At 37.3% G+C, this 15,812-nt stretch overlaps 2 protein-coding genes across 14 annotated transcripts in view; both read right to left on the bottom strand.

Annotated features, from left to right (window-relative positions):
- LOC147874954 (uncharacterized) overlaps nucleotides 1-1,055 on the bottom strand; it is a 43,499-nt gene extending 42,444 nt beyond the window's left edge. For 2 of the 3 annotated variants that reach the window (XM_087342206.1, XM_087342199.1), the window contains exon 1: nucleotides 886-1,055. In XM_087342206.1, the coding sequence (XP_087198332.1) occupies nucleotides 886-1,050 (165 nt within the window). In that variant the 5' untranslated portion in view covers nucleotides 1,051-1,055. The other variant, XR_015533258.1, reaches the window with a different exon arrangement.
- A 1,419-nt stretch (nucleotides 1,056-2,474) lies between these two features.
- LOC147874953 (ribosomal protein S6 kinase alpha-5-like) lies at nucleotides 2,475-14,792 on the bottom strand. 11 transcript variants are annotated; one of them, XR_015533227.1, is made up of 7 exons: nucleotides 14,387-14,792; nucleotides 13,569-13,687; nucleotides 12,232-12,342; nucleotides 11,288-11,365; nucleotides 8,346-8,467; nucleotides 5,677-5,871; nucleotides 2,475-2,651 (listed from the first exon to the last, which is right to left on the bottom strand). XR_015533227.1 is itself a non-coding variant. In XM_087342090.1 (7 exons), the coding sequence occupies exons 1-7, from the start codon at nucleotides 14,565-14,567 to the stop codon at nucleotides 2,623-2,625; spliced, it is 852 nt and encodes a 283-aa protein (XP_087198216.1). In that variant the 5' UTR covers nucleotides 14,568-14,791; the 3' UTR covers nucleotides 2,475-2,622. The 11 variants fall into 11 exon arrangements, 6 of the variants coding, with proteins under 6 accessions (XP_087198216.1, XP_087198211.1, XP_087198194.1 ...); XM_087342090.1 differs by having other exon boundaries at nucleotides 5,677-5,888; nucleotides 14,387-14,791; XM_087342085.1 differs by lacking the exon at nucleotides 2,475-2,651 and adding an exon at nucleotides 2,688-2,967 and having other exon boundaries at nucleotides 5,677-5,888; nucleotides 14,387-14,791.
- Nucleotides 14,793-15,812: the final 1,020 nt, after the last annotated feature.

Here is a 15,812-nt window from a genome sequence, read left to right as displayed (position 1 = left end):
ATACACTGAAATAAACTGAACTTAAGAGAACAAAGCAGAAACAAACAGAACTAAACCAAATTAAAGAGACAGAACCCAAATCTGCCTATCCTAACATAACCTAATTTTTGCCACACAATATAAAGCTACAAATCTGACGCCAAGTGACACGACACGTCATCTCCAACACAAGATTTCATATAAGGCGAATGCCATCACTGAACCCTTTGTGGTTGGATATGTATGTTCCCTCTTGCCTCGAGAGTGGATAAGCCAATTCACACCAAACTTCGTGTGCTTTTGCCTTAGACACAGAAAGGAATTTTAGTTTATAACTCACTTCTATTAATTTACGTCCCACAGTAGGAATTAATTTATATTTCAAGGGGCTTGCATACTTACTCTGTAGCTCTATAGTCCTTGACATCCTCAGATACGAAGGTCTCTTGCGTAAGAGAATAAATATGTAACTGATCAGCTTCAGCAGAACAACAAAATGGAAGATTTCTGTCTTCTGGGTTATTGCGCTGTGTAGTCTGGTCGATGTTAACCAACGTTTCAGAGGTCATACTGCCTCCGTCATCAGGGCAATGAATATTCATTCTGAAACGTTGGTTAACATCGACCAGACTACACAGCGCAATAACCCAGAAGACAGAAATCTTCATACTCACCACTGTGAGAACCTCAAGTCTTACAACAAAATGGAAGTTCAAATTGCTTGTTGGCATATTATCCAAAATAGGCAATGATTCAGAGCATGTGAACGATACTGGGACCACAGACAACGGAAAACTGATCTGAATAAATAATAATGGGAGTAAAATAACAAACACGTTTCACAATGGTAAAAATAAAGCTCTTTACAAACTGGAATCAAACTCGTTTTTATAATGCAGACTATACCTCGTATGATAGGTCCGTCACCCAGCATGGCCCATCCTCAGGTTGCGGATGGAGGAACAGCCTCCAGTTCTGGAGGTTAGCTGTGAATATATTGAATTGGTAGTTGCAGACAGCCGACAAAGGGTGGTACTCCAGATTGGGAGCTGGGCGTGAGGCCAACAACATTTCACCATCCTGTCACATAAAAATTGTGCTTGTAGATTTCAGTGCAAAAATTGAGAGAGAGGATATTATCAAACCAACAATAGGCAACAAGAGCCCATATGAAATTAGTAATGACAATGGTGTTAGAGCAGCAAACTTTGCTAAATCAAAACATCTAATTGTAAACAGTCAAAAATGTTCACATCATGATATTCATAAATATACTTGGACATCTCTATATGGTAGTACACACAATCAGATAGAATGTGCTTTAGCAGACAAATATAATTTATATGAGGTAATTCAGAGGACAGATTGTGACACTGACCATTATCCGGTAGTGGCAAAAGTATGGGAGAGGCTTTCAGAAGATAGACAAACTAACCAAAATTTCAACACAGAAGGATTTGATTTAAAAAAAATTAAATTAGGGAGAGGTAAAGAAGCAAAGTGAAGTTGGAATTTAGAACAGGTTTCAAATATTTCTTCTTCTTCTTTAGCACTACGGCCCTTTCAGTGTAGCCTTGTCTTCTCTTCCGATCGATGCCCAGGCTTCCCTATTCTGTGCTTTTCTTCTCCAGCCTCTTACACCCATCTGTTTAAGATCAGACACCACGTCTTCGATCCACCGGAGTTTCGGTCTTCCTTTCTTTAATTTGCCAGGAGGTTTACTATTGATGATCATCTTACATCCTGTATCATCACTCACTCGGAGTATATTCTATCCTTCTTGCCTTTATTACAGCTACAATATCTGAGCTTTGAACAGCTTCTCCAGCTCGATATTCATTGTAATTCTCCATAGGCCATTGTCACATATTGGAACAAAAATCTGCCTTAAAATTTTACTTTCCCAGAACATAAGCATTCTTTCAGCTAGAGATGTTAAAGTCCAGCATTCAGATCCGTATAATACTATAGGTCGTATTATAGTAGTGTACAACTGCACTTTAAGGTTTTCGTGGATATACCTTTTCCTGAGAACTTGGCCTAGAGCATAGGTTTCAAATATTAGAAACAGTTAAAATGATGAAAGTGTGAATATCAACAGGGAATGGGAAAATGTCAGAGACTGTATCAAAATTTCATCTAAAGAGAAACTAGGATCCTACAGGAGAAAGCAAAATAAACCATGGCTTGATGAAGAATGTTCAATATTAATAGATCAAAGGAGGCAAACAAAATTTCAATGGTTGCAGGACCCAAACTAATAAGGACAATCTTTGTAATGTGAGATGTGAAGCTAGAACAACTTTTAGGAATAAAAAAGGGAATATCTCAAAGGCAAAGTTATCGAGCTTGAGACAAATAGAAAGGACAAAAATATCAGAGATCTGTACAGAGGCATAAATGATTTTCAGAAAGGATATCAACCCCAGACTAATTTGGTAAAGGATAATGGCAATTCACTTGCAAATCCAATCAAACACAATAAATACACACAGTCACTTAATAGTAATCTGTATCACAGTTGCCACACTCTATTACAATGAAAATCATCCATACTAAATACAATCTATATTTTATTACGACATAACTATCTTCCAACACCACGCTACCAAGTCACGAGTATTAACGGATGTAACTTTGCAGCTATGAGGAACAAAGAGCATCGTGCCAACCTAAGAGAACCAAATGTACATATTTAAAATATCTGCCATAAATTAGTTTACTTTCTGTACTCAGTCAATTACTTCTTATTTTTTCAGAAAAGTACATTGTAAACGAATCGTGAAATAATTCTTAAAAACGATCATCACTCTACTAATTTCATGCATTGTATGCCTTCACAAACGAGTGAGGCTCAGCTAACAAAAGTGGTGCACCAAACTGGAAGTTGGTGAACCTGGCTGTATAACACAAACTTAATTTGGTGATATGCCGCAAGTGTTCGTGTACTTTTTCAGACAGTCCTACCCCATGGACTCATTTTGCCATCTAAAGACACAAAGATTACAATATGAAACACTACAATCTTAACTGTTGCTTAGTATAGGCCAATATTAAAAAATATTTTAGGGAAGTAAAACGTGGATTGGACTGATCTGGTGCAGGGTAGGGACTGGCTGTGAGCTACAGCAAACTAGACAATCATTTTCATAAAGAGAAGACAATACCTTCACTAGCCGAGCCTATTAGCAGCTTCTCAATGGCTGTGCCCTATGCAGTATTTTACTTGTCAAATATACAAAAGTACTTTTTTACGATTTTCTTGCGAATAAAAAGCAATTGCACTCATATTTTCTTGGTGGTTGTTGCCAATTTGAACCTCATACAAATGATATCCAACCTTGTATAGTCTTCCTCACCTTTAATATTACAGGAATAGGTTAGTAAATGTCAACGATGGATGTGCTAAATCAGGGTTGAATGTGGTTTTGATGAGAAGTAGAGGTATCATCATGACTGGTCCCTTTTCTATTATAAACAGAATGCCTCTTAAAACTGGATACACTATCACAACTTGAATTCATACATTCCACCATACAACACATTCACTCATAATTTATCAAATACAAATAAATGTTCATACAGCTTAATGTACTGCAACCTCAAACACATCAAATTAACCTGACCCAATTTTTAAACTGCTTGCCTCAGTTTATTTATGAACTATTCATACAATTTAATTTCTCAAAGTTGGTTCTAAAATTATTTTATAGTCATAAATATGATTGATTTATGAAGAGACATCTGCTCTGTTTAATAACTGGTATCCAAACATGTGTAAGTTTAAAAATCTTTGAAGACCACAAATTCTAAAACACCCTTCTCAGTTTCTAATTTGATTTAAAATTCCTCACAACTCACTGGAAGATTTCAGTCAGTCCCTTCTACTTATGGGGCTTCACCCCTCAGCGAACATCTCTGATAGGCTGGCTTCTCACAATGTATACTTTTGACTGTTGAAATCAAGGAAAGCCTTGCACTTTTGCCTTTATCCATTTTCCTTTAAGTATAGTTTAGCCAGTCTGTCACAGTTGAATCAAATGGCAGGTCCAACTTGCATGCAATGAGTTCGTAACTGTGTCCTTGACTGCTAGCTCTGTGCAATGTATACACTTTATAATCCTATATAAAAATATCCAATAATATCGCAGAAAAATGAGTAACAAACAGAAAGAAACATGATCCTGGAAGAACTCATACTCTTCCATTCAATACATACATCAATGCACAATTTATAATGTAATAAGTATGCAATAAAGGAAAGGGTGTTATGTTCATGGGTTGTTACCATAAGACATATGTTACAGTGATGACCAAAGAATCACCAGAATTACTGAAGATGCCTGTAATTGAAACTTGTAGTATATTGATACATGCCACTTGAAAAATACGGCTTCAAACTCGTTTCTTCAGAATGATAAAAAATCAACAAATATTATACTCCTTCAAAGGTAGGAAATTGTGTGGAGTTGCAACTTGCCACATTGTCACAAGTGCCACATATCTGACATTCATACAATCCTTACAATAACTAAATTCTGTCAAATCTGTAAAGGTTACACATCACTTTTATATGCATTCCTTGCACAGTGTATAAAATGCTGAGTTTGTGACCATCCATCTGTTCATGTTTGTTCTCGAAAAGCTGGCTATACTTTGCAAAATTTCAATGATTTCATATTTGATGTTTTCCTAAAACTTCTGAGCGATTTTAATTTTCGTCAGAATTAGTACCCCAATGTGCTAGAAGCTGACGTCAAACTAAATATTTTTTTGAATGAATCACCATATAATTCTCTGTACATAACCAGCATTATCATATTCATAATTGTCTCAAAAACAGTTGGTTATAAAAGTAACTGTTGTGAACTTAAAATACAGTCTATTTGGCTGTCTAAATTACTTCCAAGTACATGGCTTAGGAGACCTTAAGGTACATCACCAAATTAACTAATTTCTCCTACAACTTTTATATTAATTACTTTTGAATATGTTGAATGCCAACATAAATTATGTTTATAAAATGGTTACAACAAAATTGTCTGTTTACTGTTGACCCATTACAGTTTTATTTTCATCAAGTAGGGAAGTGCCAACTGGGGTGATGCAAAGTGGGGAATTAGTCCCTGACACATCTAATGTAGATATGAAAGCCCAGAAGTATGGCAAATGGTGTTCTCGTGAAGCTGCGAAAGGTCCAGCAAACCAGTAGTGGATTGAAACTGGTTTCAAAACATAGAAAAGCCTCAGGAGGAGGCTTTGTATAATGACCCATAAAGCAACCAGACACATCATAGGAGGAAAAAGAATAAGTTAGGATGGGGTGACAAAAATGCATAAAGAATACTGGTGGAGATATGTGATGGAAAACAATAACTTGTATGATGAAGAACTGGAAAGTAGGATGTTAAACTGGATCTCAGGTAAGCAGTAGTAAAAATTTGAGGTTGATTGAATTCGTTCAAAATCATGTCCAATGGTAGCCTTTGGAATTTGCAATATTGATTCCTTTGGTTCTGGTACCAAAGTGTCAGTTGCTAATATAGACATAAAACTAATTTCATCATAATACAAATGGTACGTTATAAAGCTCAAGGATTACTTTCTGCAGTAGTTCATGAGTTATTAATTGCCATGAATGTTACGTTATGTTCCCAGATGGACCACGGACTGGTGTAATTTGTATTGTGTACTTACCAGTCTGAACTCCAGAAATGTTGGGTACACATCCTCTACTCATGTCAAATGGTACAGCAGAGTCAGCTTGTGTGCTGCGATGTCTGATACTATGTAAGACCATTTCACATTCAACGGTCTCTGTGATGGCTGCTGGAACAGCCCCTCCAACTGCGGACACCACCAGCTTTATGTTCCCCACTGTGTGTGGCGCATCTGCACAAGCAACCCCACTTAATATATTTCAGGATCAGAGAAATAAACACATCATCCATTAATAAAAATTAGAGAATAAATTATTTATTTAGGGTTTATTAAATTATACTTCAAATAAGTCAGTTTACTCAGCATTGAATAACCAGATGAGTGGGAAAGGATGGCAGATAAGAAAGCATATACTGCCCATACTATAAAAATTATTTCCTGGCAACAGTACTTTGTAGCTCGCTGACTCACCTCCTGGGTCAATAAGTGTTTGGATTATGTAGTAAATGAATTTGTCTTCTTATACATGCAAGACAGTGGTGCAGACAATAAATTCAGTTTGATCCCAGCTATAGTAACAACCAAAGTGTTGTAAACACCTTACCATTACTTTTTTGGCATTAAAATATGTTTGATAAAGTATGAGACAATGGGAGGAAAATAAAGTGATGAAACTGTTTGGAAGGAATTTTTCATTAATTTGTCATGAAGGAAAGCATGATGATGAAATCAAGACTGGCCAAACACGCTTACGAAGAGGACCATCGGATAAGTTGGAACGTCAAGTTTCTTCAAATCGAAAGAAACAGTACTTATAGAAAGTACAAAGAATCAGCTCACATGGCGTGATTGGCGAACCCCATTAGTCAGTCCAGTTTGGAAATTTCGCCCATATGGATTCCGTTGATCAACAAGAAAGTCAGCAATAATATGGTTTAATAGATACCGATAACTGTGTGCAACACTTGTCCTAAGTTACCCAATAGACTCTTATCTCTCAAGGAGGACAATAGTGACAGGTTCTTTCCTGCTTATAGGATGCCTGCAGTAGGTTCATATCCTCCTGTACAGAGACTTTTATGGACCTATTTTAAGAACTCCAATATGAATTTATGTGACACAAAATATGTCATAAAAACACAAAACAAATACTGTACACCAATACCTATTTAGTATGATGTGCAAGTGCCTATACAGCAAGCTTTCCTCTAATACTGTGAAACACTCCGTGGAATGTCTCTAATTCTGATAAGCACTGATTTAAATTTTTGCATGAATAATGGATTAGATTTTCTAGCTTGAAAATTGTCATCTGTATGAACAGAGTGTATGCTTGCTTAATGTAGCAAGAGGAGTATCACAATTCCTTCCAAACTGTTATCATCAGTAGAAGACACTTGTAATTCTTTTAAACCAACAACACCACCTGAATAAGAAAAGTCAGAAATACGCCTGTGCTCATAGTCTGGATCACTGCCACTGATTTTACCGACTTTCATTCTCACGTGGGTAGGGAATAACACTGTGTGTAACTGCAAACCGTTTTGAACACAATGAATATGAACTATCGAACTATCTAACCGCTGCTTAGAAGAGAAGTGCATGATACTGGATTGCTACTCAGCATACAAACTCATTTCACAGTTTGTTAGCAAAATTGTCCTATGTTTATTCCATAAAACAAAGGGGCGCAACATCTTATTCAGTCTTTGTTTTCAGGTAACATAAGCTCCGTGGTAAAAAAAAATGTTGGAACTTACATAACCCTCTACGCTAATTCTTGGTTTTTCTTACTTGTCACTTGCACACACGGCTCATTGTCCATTCACTAGAACAACATGTTTCAGTCTGTGGGCACCATTACATTCAAATCCCTGCTTTTATGTCATTGCTACCAAATGTCATTTTTGAGTGGTTAGACTCCTGCTTCATATGTGGGAAGTCCTGGGTTGAAATCTCAGCCTGGAGACTGCCTATCCTGACTGAAGTGTTTGCAGTTTTTCTCAGTCCTTCAAGGTAAATGCTGAGATAGTAACTTAAATTATGCCATGACCGCTTCCTTCATTTCTCTCTCTTTGTCATCAGTCTTCCGGCTGCTTTGATGCAGTCCTCCATTTTTGTCTATCTTGTGCCAGCCTCTTCATTTCCACATATTTTTTACAGCCCACATCCTCAAAAATCTGCGTCACATATTCCAATCTTTGTCTCCCCCTACAATTCTTCCCTTCCATTACCAAATTAACCAATCCTGGGTGTCTCAAAATGTGTCCCACCATCCTATCTCTTCTTCTAGTAAGATTTTCCCATAACTTCTTCCTTCGCCTATCCTATTTAAAACCTGCTCATTTTGTACTTTATCAGTCCACTTAATTTTCAACACCCTTCTATAGCACCACATTTCAAAAGCTTCTATCCTTTTTTCTGGCTTTCCCACTGACCAAGTTTTGCTTCCTTATAGCACTGTGCTCCAAACATATAACTTCAGAAAAACCTATCTTAATTCCAGGTCAATGTTTCCTTCATTTACAATTCATTATTCATTATCATCCTCTCATTCAATGTTACATGGTATGAGCTACAGAAACTGCGTCACTGAATAAACTATAAATAAATATGTCATTGCACTGGTGATCGTACTGTCTCCTTCTAATGTCAAAAATTAATGATAGAATAATAAGTTTAAAACGTCTCCACTTACTTAGTACAGTGATGATGAATCCTGATCATGCAGGGAGCAAGGACCTCTGAAACACTGGTAATCTTCTACCAGACTATACTCCTGTAAAGCCCAGAAGACAGCAATCTTCAAGTCCATTGTGTTTTTGATCTGTAAACAAAAATGTTTAAATTAGTAAATGTTATATTTACGTATATGTATATGATGTGGAGTAGTCAAGTATTACCTTACCTGAGTTGTGGTAAGTCATTGTACAATGATGCATCTATCTTATTAGGAGTGAAGGCTGTTTACTGTGTTGTGTGTGCAGCATTTTTCCACACTGTTCAGAAATTTTTCTAATAAAACAGACAGATGCATCATACCTCACATCATTCTGGAACAAAGCACCACAACACAAACAACTCAGATAATGCAACACTCTTACTACTACACATCATATACACATATAAATGTAAAAATTTTCTGTTTACAGATCAAAAACACACTAGCAATGACCAATCTCGGCAAAAACATTTTTAATGAAACTTTTTAACCAGTTCGAAAAGTTTTAACATATACATTTTTCGTCATTTCTTAACATCGGGAGGAGAAAATACAATACAGTAAAGTCAAAAGCAAATGAACCTGATGATGTCGATCTCGTGTATAGAAAGTGAACAGTGTAAAGTTATCGAATAACAAAAACCAATACTCCACAAAACACACAGATTACTACACTACCACTGCTGTAATTTATATAAACATTTGCTTACTGTGATTAAGACAGTAGAATAAAAAATTATCCTTACAATAGACTCTTGAGTGTAATTACTTTAGCCTTGCCACCATTAACAATTCTTCTTGAGAAACAGTTGCTTCCCTCTTCTTCGCACTCAGCAAACGCCGCCATTCCATCTGATGGCGTTACCAACGTAAGACTATTACAGTTCTGGGGTGTAGCGTTACCACTGCAAGGCGTTACAAACCAGAAGACAGCCACATTCATACTCACCGCCGTGCAAACCAAAAATTCTACTAATAAAACTAATATATGTCACGTCTAGTTTTAAAGCTGAGTTGGACCACATTTCTCACACCGGACATTACTGAATAACTCTTGCGACAAATGTGCCAAGATAGTATCGAAGGTGGTAAGAGTGTGTACTGTGTATCTAACAAGGGAATGGTTAGGTTGGTCATGCCGAAACCTCACTTGAAATTTTGCTCGTCTACAGAGCCCATCTAGTAATGATTGTACACAAAATTTCAGCTGCTGATACGCTGTGCAAGGGTGCGAAAAAATTGCTCAAAATTCGAATATATATTTACAATTCGTGCATGCGTCTGACGGCAGTGCGCCCTAGTAGTGGCACGGTATTCACGGATACAATGCAACGAAGAGCGTGGGGCCAGGCGCTGAGAATTTAGTCTCCGAGAACAAGCCAAATGCGAAATAGATAATGTGCAAATAAACCTTTAATTCCATGTTCGTGGTGTTAAATGAATATGAGCGTCAAAAATGACGAGAAAATTTAAGTAGTTCTTAAAACGGTTTTTTATTTAAAAGTCTAACAAAGCAGCATATAAAAATGAAAATCATTATATATCTGCTTAATTAAAGAATATTCTTCAACTTCGGTACGTCAAAAGATTTAATTGTAAAAAGTACAAAATTTCCACACCGTGATATACATAAATACACTTGGACTTCTCCAGATGGGAGCACACACAATCAAATACATCATGTGTTAGTAGTTAATAGAAGGCAGACAAATGTAATTGATGTGTGGTCATTCAGAGGAGCAGATTGTGACACTGATCATTATCTGGTGGTAGCAAAAGTGAGAAAGCGGCTTTCAATAAGTAGGCGAACTAAGCAAAATTTCGACACAGAAAGATTTGATTTGAAAAAATTAAGTGAGGGAGAGGCAAAGGGACAATATCAAGTTGAAATTTCAAATAGGTTTCAAATTTTAGATACAGATGAAGATATCTTCTGGCCTGTCACTTCATCAATACTGTTTACTGCAACAAGTTTTCGCAAATATCGCTCTTTGTTTCAGGACAAGAACCGCTCACACAAAGAATGTGCACATGAAATATATGCTATTTCAACGCTTGTGAACCGAGAGGCAAAGGAATATGAACTAAATTCATTTGAAAAACTTATACGAACAAATTTAAAGTGTAATCGTAAGCAGAAGAATTTGTCGTGCCAATTTCGGAAGAAGAATGTCCTACTGAAAAGCTGCTGCGACAAGACAGAATGCCTCCACATTTTCACAAGGCACTGATAGACAACTCAAATTGCAAATCTCCAGAGAATTTTATTGGCTAGGGTGGGAACATGACTTGGCCACGTTGTGTGTATGATCTTCCTCCCCTTAGAGGATTCTCTTGGGGGTACAGCAGGATGCTGTGTATATGACAACAGTGGCTTCCACTTTGCCAGAACTTGGAAGAATTGGCTACAGTCACCCTCGAATTCCTTATTGTATTGACAGAAACTGAATATAATTAATTTAACTGCCAAGCCACTCACAGTGCCCTCATTAAACATGTGAAATGCAGGTCATGAAAAATTGATCAATTAAACCACTCAAATGCATTTACCTCTCATACCCATGCCATGGAGCTGTGTCATAAGGGATATGAAGCCATTGCCTTCAAGCATCAAGTTTGGTGACAGCCATTACATTTTCTTTCTGTTTTTGGGTGTAATGTGTATGATAAAAATGCATGTCATCATGCCAGACGCCAGCCAGCTGACTGCACCGCATTCAGTTCAATGCTTCGGCCTCCTGTCACGTATACCGACTAGTTTATGCATGTGTCCTTACAAACTCCATGAAGTTACTGCTTGTGGCTCCAAACCCTCACATTATTATAATTTGTTTTCTTGTTACTTTACATTAATCATATGTTAGGTCCAGTTACATAAAACCAAGAGCTCGTTATTATCAGATTGTTAACAGATAAGAAACTTACATAGCTGTAGCCTTTGCCGATGATCATCTCTGGTGCCATGTACTGTTTTGTGCCACACACTGAATATGCACGATCACCCTGAGGAAGGAAACAACACTTTGAGTAAGGGTGAGAAGAATTAGGTACACAAAACAACTAAAAAGTGTCTGATAACAGAAAGAAAAATTTATCGTGTCTAAAAGTGAAGACCACCATTGAAAATGTCCTGAGCGGCTTCCATTCACCTCCTACCATCATAATACAATTCTGTAAAATCCCTCCCAATGCTACGCTCTGTTTTCCTTAATGGTTTTTGAAACTGTCATTTTCCAAGAGATTTTCCTACCAATACTCTGCATCATTTCTTCTCTCTCTACACATCCCACCCATCATAAGTAATATCCTTTAACTGTGACGCTACTCAGCAGGCTGTATGTACCACAAATTTTTCTTCATGTAATATTTAAACTAAGGAGACAAGGGTCCACCAAGGACTGTAGTGCGAACTGAAGAGGAGGAAGGAGAAGAAGAAATTTGTATTATCCCTTTCAGTATCCAATATTACCCTTTTATTAAAACACTTGCACCTGACTTTCTTTCTTCTAAGCACAGAACACGTTTAAGTATCTTAGATCTTTAATTCTGGGTATACTAGACAAGATGTTAATGGCTTCCGAATAGAATAACAGCAACTACTTACAAAACTCCAGTAGATATGTAGGCATAATATTTATACACTTCAAGTTTACCTCCTCAAATTCACAGGCCTTGTGACATCTTTTAGTTACACTGTACACAAACACACACTGTGTCAAATTTAAGGCACCTGAAACCTGTCAACTCTTTACAGGGCTCATACTTGACTTCCCTGTCTGATGGACAGCGGTCCACATAGCGCTAACATTTACAGTCTGTGTGTCTTTGTACGCACACTGAACAAAAGATGAGGTGGATATAACATTTACCTTTTTATACCAGGCAAAATCTTTGCATAGGCCGTAATCTGCTACAGCAATGTGGCCTTGAGCGTCTACTAATATATTTCGCAGTTTCAGGTCTCGGTGTATGACTCTTAGCTGAAAGAAACAAATTAACAAATAAATCCTTGGACAGAGGGGATAAAATATGGTACATCTTGCATTCTTATTGTGGTCATGAGATGCAGTTTCAGTACTTTGATTTTCTGTTACATATCACCGGAACTAAGCTGTCACGTTTATTACTGTTATTGATACAATTAAATACCACTAATGCCAACCAATCTCAACTGTAGCTGTGGCTTCAACCATGATTATGAGTGAGGATCTAAAATGTTGCTTGTGTGCACAGAGCAGGGATGAAGGTGTATCAGGCACTAGGCAAACATTCAGCTTTACCACCGCCCACCCCTCCAATTTCATTTACTTTGAAAATTAATATTGTACACTAGTCTGAGTACAGATTCCACATTATCTTTCAGATTCTGTTGATATGATAAGAGTCAAGAATACAATACTGAATGTAATATATTGGCATAGTTCTGCACTTCACACAAAATATGTACAGAAAGAGACACATGTTAGAATTTAGAACTTACGAAGGAGACGAGTAGAAAGAGAACAAGAAAGTAACAAAAGTGAAACAGAACCTATTAGCGTATGGTTTGCCATTAATCCCACGTACAAATATAATAACTCATATGAGTCAAAGGGGGATGCTCTCCAGAATATTCAATTGTTTGCTCCATTTTGATGTTATTAATTTTTAGTTATCTGTTCTTGTTCAGATGATGAACCTGTTAAATCTTCCAAACTTTTATCCCTGCTTCAAAAGTAGTGTTTACAGACTCTGGGACTTCACAGGAAGGTGAAAATGGAAATGTCTGTATCCAGAGGGGCATTAGACTATTAAAACAATTATCTTGTTCAGTTTCTCACAACAGTTTTTGAAAGTACGGATTGTCTCATGGGAGCACACAACATCATATTATTATGCTAAAAGTTAGTATCGCACAAGTTCCATGGCAACCAATTATTGTACAGAAGAAATCTGTCATTGACAACATAAACATGACAATGCTAATCAAATATGCCCCTATTAAACCTGAAAGAATTATTCGCAAGAATTACGTGATCATCGCTACTATACTTTGTTAGTACTTGAGACTTTTCCCACAGAAATTATAAATGATTGGTATGTAGAGAATAAATGACGTATCGAATGAAATTAAAAAATTCTGTAGCCACGCAATCAATCAAGCAGGTTTTATAGTGCCTTGTTATACATTTTATTGCAGAGAACTGCAGTTGGATTGTTTGCCTACCTTATGCAGATACTCCACAGCTTCAATGATTTCTGCCTGGTATAATCTTGTTTCATTAACTGAAAATACTCCTCCCCACTCCCGCAACACATTGAACAGGTCGCCACCTGCATAATATTCTGCAACAAGAATAACGAAACTTAGTTACCATAAGGACACCTATGACAGTGCAAACTACTGTGTTGTATATTCATGTATAAAACAGTGTTACTGCCAAATGACGCTCTGCACAAGACTGAAAACAGAACGATAGTTTACAAACTGACAATGGAATATTCCACCAGTAACAGACAAAGTACTCTTCATGCACGCATTTCTTGACAAATGCATTTTAACACATTGCTAGGTTGAATCCTGCATTTTTGGTGGTTAAACGTTTTCTAAAGCCTGACTCCTCAGGGACTAATACATTCCTTGTCTGCATGTAAGGGCTTAATCTATTCTACATAACCTCTAATTTATTAAAGAAGGGGGTTAGAAGTAAGATAGGCACATGATTGGTAATTCATGATTTGATACTGTAAAGATTCCATGATGCAGACATACCTCCTGATACTTCGAAACACAGAAAGAAGGTAATGCCCCACGGAAATTATACTAAGCTTGTGATTACAGCTTTAATTAGTCCTGTAGCTCGCCTAAAGGGCCTATCAAAAGACTTTCTATGTTGTAATATGTGCCTATTTAAAATAATGAAACTACTGTGTTTGTGACATGTTCTGCTAACTTTTCTCTCTTACTCTACACTTCGCATCGCTGTATTGTTTACTTCACATTTCAAATAACGCAGAGTCAACAATAGTTTTTTATGTACTCACCTTGCACGAGGCAGAACTTCGTTTTTGTCTGGAAGGCATAATACAGACCCACCAGGAATGGAGCCTCCAGACCCTTCACAAGTAAACCACGTTCAGTGCGATACTGTTCGCAGCCATCTTTCAAAGACATAATTTCTTTAATATCCATCGCCTTCATGGCATAGTGTGTACCATCGTCCATCCCGCCGCTCTTGTGGACGAGGTAAACTTCTCCAAAACCTGAAAAAGCACACAGTCAAGTTTCCTGTTACTATATTCTCAACAAAGGCTCTGATATTTGTAAACACTCTCCCTTCATTAAACTACAATTTTGTAAAACTGTGTGTACAAAATCAAGCCTTCATGACTAAAAACAATATTTTTCAACGCGCGTACTGCACAGGCCCATTATTCAGGAAGCTATAAAGCCACTCACCACCAGTGTGATAGTTGCAAATGATCAGAGGCCGTAATTTTAAGCTGCTACTGTGAAAAGGCCTGTCGGGTAACAAAACAGTAGGAAATCCCACTTCCTCTGTGATATTTTCAATGGGAAATTATACATTATATATCATCATAATTATTTTAATTTTATGACAGATAGTCTTACAATGTTTTTGTGCTTAATCTTCTTTGGAGGGTCTCTGACCCAGGCACAAAAATTCTATGCAACGATCTGATTAAATTAGAACTGATAACACAAGTTAATTCTTGCAGTCCTTTAATGGATGCTGTTTAAATCACGTGTTCCCAACCACACTAAAGTCACTTCTACGCCCCTTCTTCTGGCTAAATTAAAAAATAATACACATGTAAACTGTGGGCATGTATGAAAAATTCAATTCTCACGTGCCATATTAGCCAACATACACAAATGATAATATCGCATGCATCACGTTAAAGAGCAAATGAGCATAAGAACAAGTCATTTGTATTTTATCTTTGATTACGCTTAGTCCAGCAAATTAGTTAAGTTGCAAATATTCCGTCCCAGTCAGAGGACACGCACAAAACGTCGGAACAATTTATTATTCTCACAATCAGGAAATGTTAGCCCCACGTCCAACCCACAAGTCGCAGAATCACCCCTTGTCGGCTGTACGCGAATTCTTGTTCGAAACACTCCGTATATGGCGGCCATAGTCGATCGTGATCCTGGTTTTGTGTGGACTACGGGGCAAAGTTCCCTCCCTCTCTGCAGCCATTCTTATTTCTGGGGTTCACCTAGCCTGGTATTCCCTGACCACCGAGGGTCAAGCAGGCCGAAGCGTGAAGATGACGCTTGGGCACAGGAACAATTATCGCAACAACGAATTATCTGAGGCAGAATCGGACTCAACGCCAGAAAATTCTCTAACTTAACGAAAGTAAAACCACGAAGTACTCAAGACAAAGCTGACAGGTTATCCAAGCGATATTCAGTTCGAATCTCGTACAACGACATAAT

This window comes from Zootermopsis nevadensis, unplaced genomic scaffold (assembly GCF_977971745.1).
Source record: "Zootermopsis nevadensis isolate Lab colony 2312 unplaced genomic scaffold, Znev_1.0 Znev_ptg000003l, whole genome shotgun sequence".
Classification (NCBI taxonomy): Eukaryota; Metazoa; Arthropoda; class Insecta; order Blattodea; family Termopsidae; genus Zootermopsis; species Zootermopsis nevadensis.
The sequence above is the reverse complement of the archived record's forward strand: the minus strand, read 5'-3'. Positions and strand labels throughout refer to the sequence as shown.

Coding starts and splice junctions, on each gene's coding strand:
- LOC147874953 (XM_087342062.1), bottom strand. CDS start 14,567: ATGGACGATGGTACACACTATGCCATGAAGGCGATGGATATTAAAGAA. Junction 8,468..11,287: donor TCGGCAAAGGCTACAGCTAT/GTAAGTTTCTTA, acceptor TTTTGTTTACAG/ATCAAAAACACAATGGACTT. Junction 5,889..8,345: donor GATCAGGATTCATCATCACT/GTACTAAGTAAG, acceptor AAATATATTAAG/TGGGGTTGCTTGTGCAGATG.